The 1,838-nt window shown below is 40.5% G+C and overlaps 1 protein-coding gene across 1 annotated transcript; it reads left to right on the top strand.

The window, feature by feature from the left end:
* The first annotated feature begins 719 nt into the window (after positions 1 to 719).
* Positions 720 to 1,481, top strand: LOC122591847. The gene has a single exon (XM_043764077.1). The coding sequence runs from the start codon at positions 720 to 722 to the stop codon at positions 1,479 to 1,481; it is 762 nt and encodes a 253-aa protein (XP_043620012.1).
* The last annotated feature ends 357 nt before the right edge of the window (positions 1,482 to 1,838 follow it).

The following is a 1,838-nucleotide window of genomic DNA, read 5'->3' as shown; positions in this document are numbered from 1 at the left end:
CAAGGTAATAACCAAGGTGGGAATTCGGGAGGTAATGAGGTATCAACCGGGGAGATTATGGAGTACTTGAAGGAAATGGATCGAAAGAATGAGATTCGGGACAAAACGGTTGAAAGTTTGCAAAAGCAAGTTGGTCAATTGGCGGAGGATGTGGCTGCGTTGAGAAAGAATCCGGGGAAGCTACCAAGTGACACAAAAATCAATCCACAACACCAAAGTGGCGGCTCAAAGAATATCAAGAATGTGGAGATAAACAATGTAAGTACTCTTCGTAGTGGTAGGATTTATGATAATAAAGTTGAACCTCCATCATCACTTGTTGATGGTGTGGTGGAGGATGTTGATGAGAATGAGGATAGTGAACATGAACCGGAATTTGTTTTGTCTAAACCAAGTAAAAAAGTGTCTTTTAAGGAGGTAGAAAACAATATGTCTAATGGTAAATTTTCTGAAAAACAAGGAAAGGATATGGAGGGTAATACCATTCCTTTTCCTTTGGCTTTAATTGATCCAAAACTTAGACCGGCACTTAAGAAAAGAGGTCCCATGAGGAAGAAATGTGGGAAATTTTTAAACAAGTGAAAATCAATATACCTCTTATTGATATAATTAAGCAAGTTCCGGCTTATGCTAAATACCTTAAGGACTTGTGTACCCAAAAACGGCATCATAAGCTTCCAAAGAAAATTGTTTTAAATGAGGAAGTTAGTGCCGTTGTGATGGGCATACTCCCACCCAAACTCCAAGATCCAGGAGCACCTTTGATTACAATTCAAGTTGGTGATTTTAAAATGAAAATGTCACTTTTGGATATTGGGGCGGGTGTGAGTATCTTACCGGGTATTTTGTATGACCAATATGACTTTAGACCAATGGAAAAAGTCGACACCACCTTGGTGATGGCTGATTTGTCACTCAAACTCCCTAGGGGAATTGTCCAAGATGTCATAGTTAAAGTGGAGGATTTTTACTACCCCGTAGACTTTTTGGTACTTGATTTTGCACCAAGCGGTAATGTTAGGCAACCCACCGTTATCTTGGGTAGACCCTTTTTGGCCACCACTAATGCATTAATTGATTGTAGAAGGGGTATGGTTGAAATGACCTTTGGCAACCGTAAGATTAGATTGAATGTTTTTGCTAGTGTTCCTAACCCCGTAGTTAGTGACGAATGCTTTATGGCGGACGTCATTGATGAGTGTATTTCTCATGAAAATAAGGAGGATACACGGGAGTCTTGTGCTTTGGTTGACAGGTTAATTGCGGAGCATAGTGAAACAGTGAAGAAGGAAGAGAAGGATTGGGAGATCATGGCAATTCAAGAAGGTAGACCACCATGGACTCATTTGGTGGAAAGTCTACCGGATCATATTGATACTCATCTCAAGCCTTCCATTGAAAGTCCACCACAAGTTGAGTTGAAAGAGCTCCCATCTCATTTGAAGTATGCATTTTTGGGAGAAAATAAACTTTGCCGGTGATTATTGCATCAAATTTGGAAGAAGTACAAGAAAAGGCATTGCTAAAAGTGCTCAAGGAATACAAGGCGGCCATTGGGTGGACAATTGCCGACTTGAAAGGCATTAGTCCATCAATTGTGATGCATAAGATAATCACCGATTCTGAAGCAAAACCTTCACGTGATGCTCAAAGAAGGTTGAATCCTCATATGCGTGAAGTTGTGAAGAAAGAGGTGCTAAAGTGGTTGGATGCTGGAATCATTTATCCAATTTCAGATAGTACATGGGTAAGTCCAACACAAACGGTACCTAAGAAAGCTGGAATTCAAGTGGTGAAAGGAGATAGTGGTGAGCAAATTGCAACTCGACCCATCACCG

The sequence above is a fragment of the Erigeron canadensis genome, chromosome 3, assembly GCF_010389155.1.
Source record: "Erigeron canadensis isolate Cc75 chromosome 3, C_canadensis_v1, whole genome shotgun sequence".
Taxonomy (NCBI): domain Eukaryota; kingdom Viridiplantae; phylum Streptophyta; class Magnoliopsida; order Asterales; family Asteraceae; genus Erigeron; species Erigeron canadensis.
The sequence above is the reverse complement of the archived record's forward strand: the minus strand, read 5'-3'. Positions and strand labels throughout refer to the sequence as shown.

Coding starts and splice junctions, on each gene's coding strand:
- LOC122591847 (XM_043764077.1), top strand. CDS start 720: ATGGGCATACTCCCACCCAAACTCCAAGATCCAGGAGCACCTTTGATT.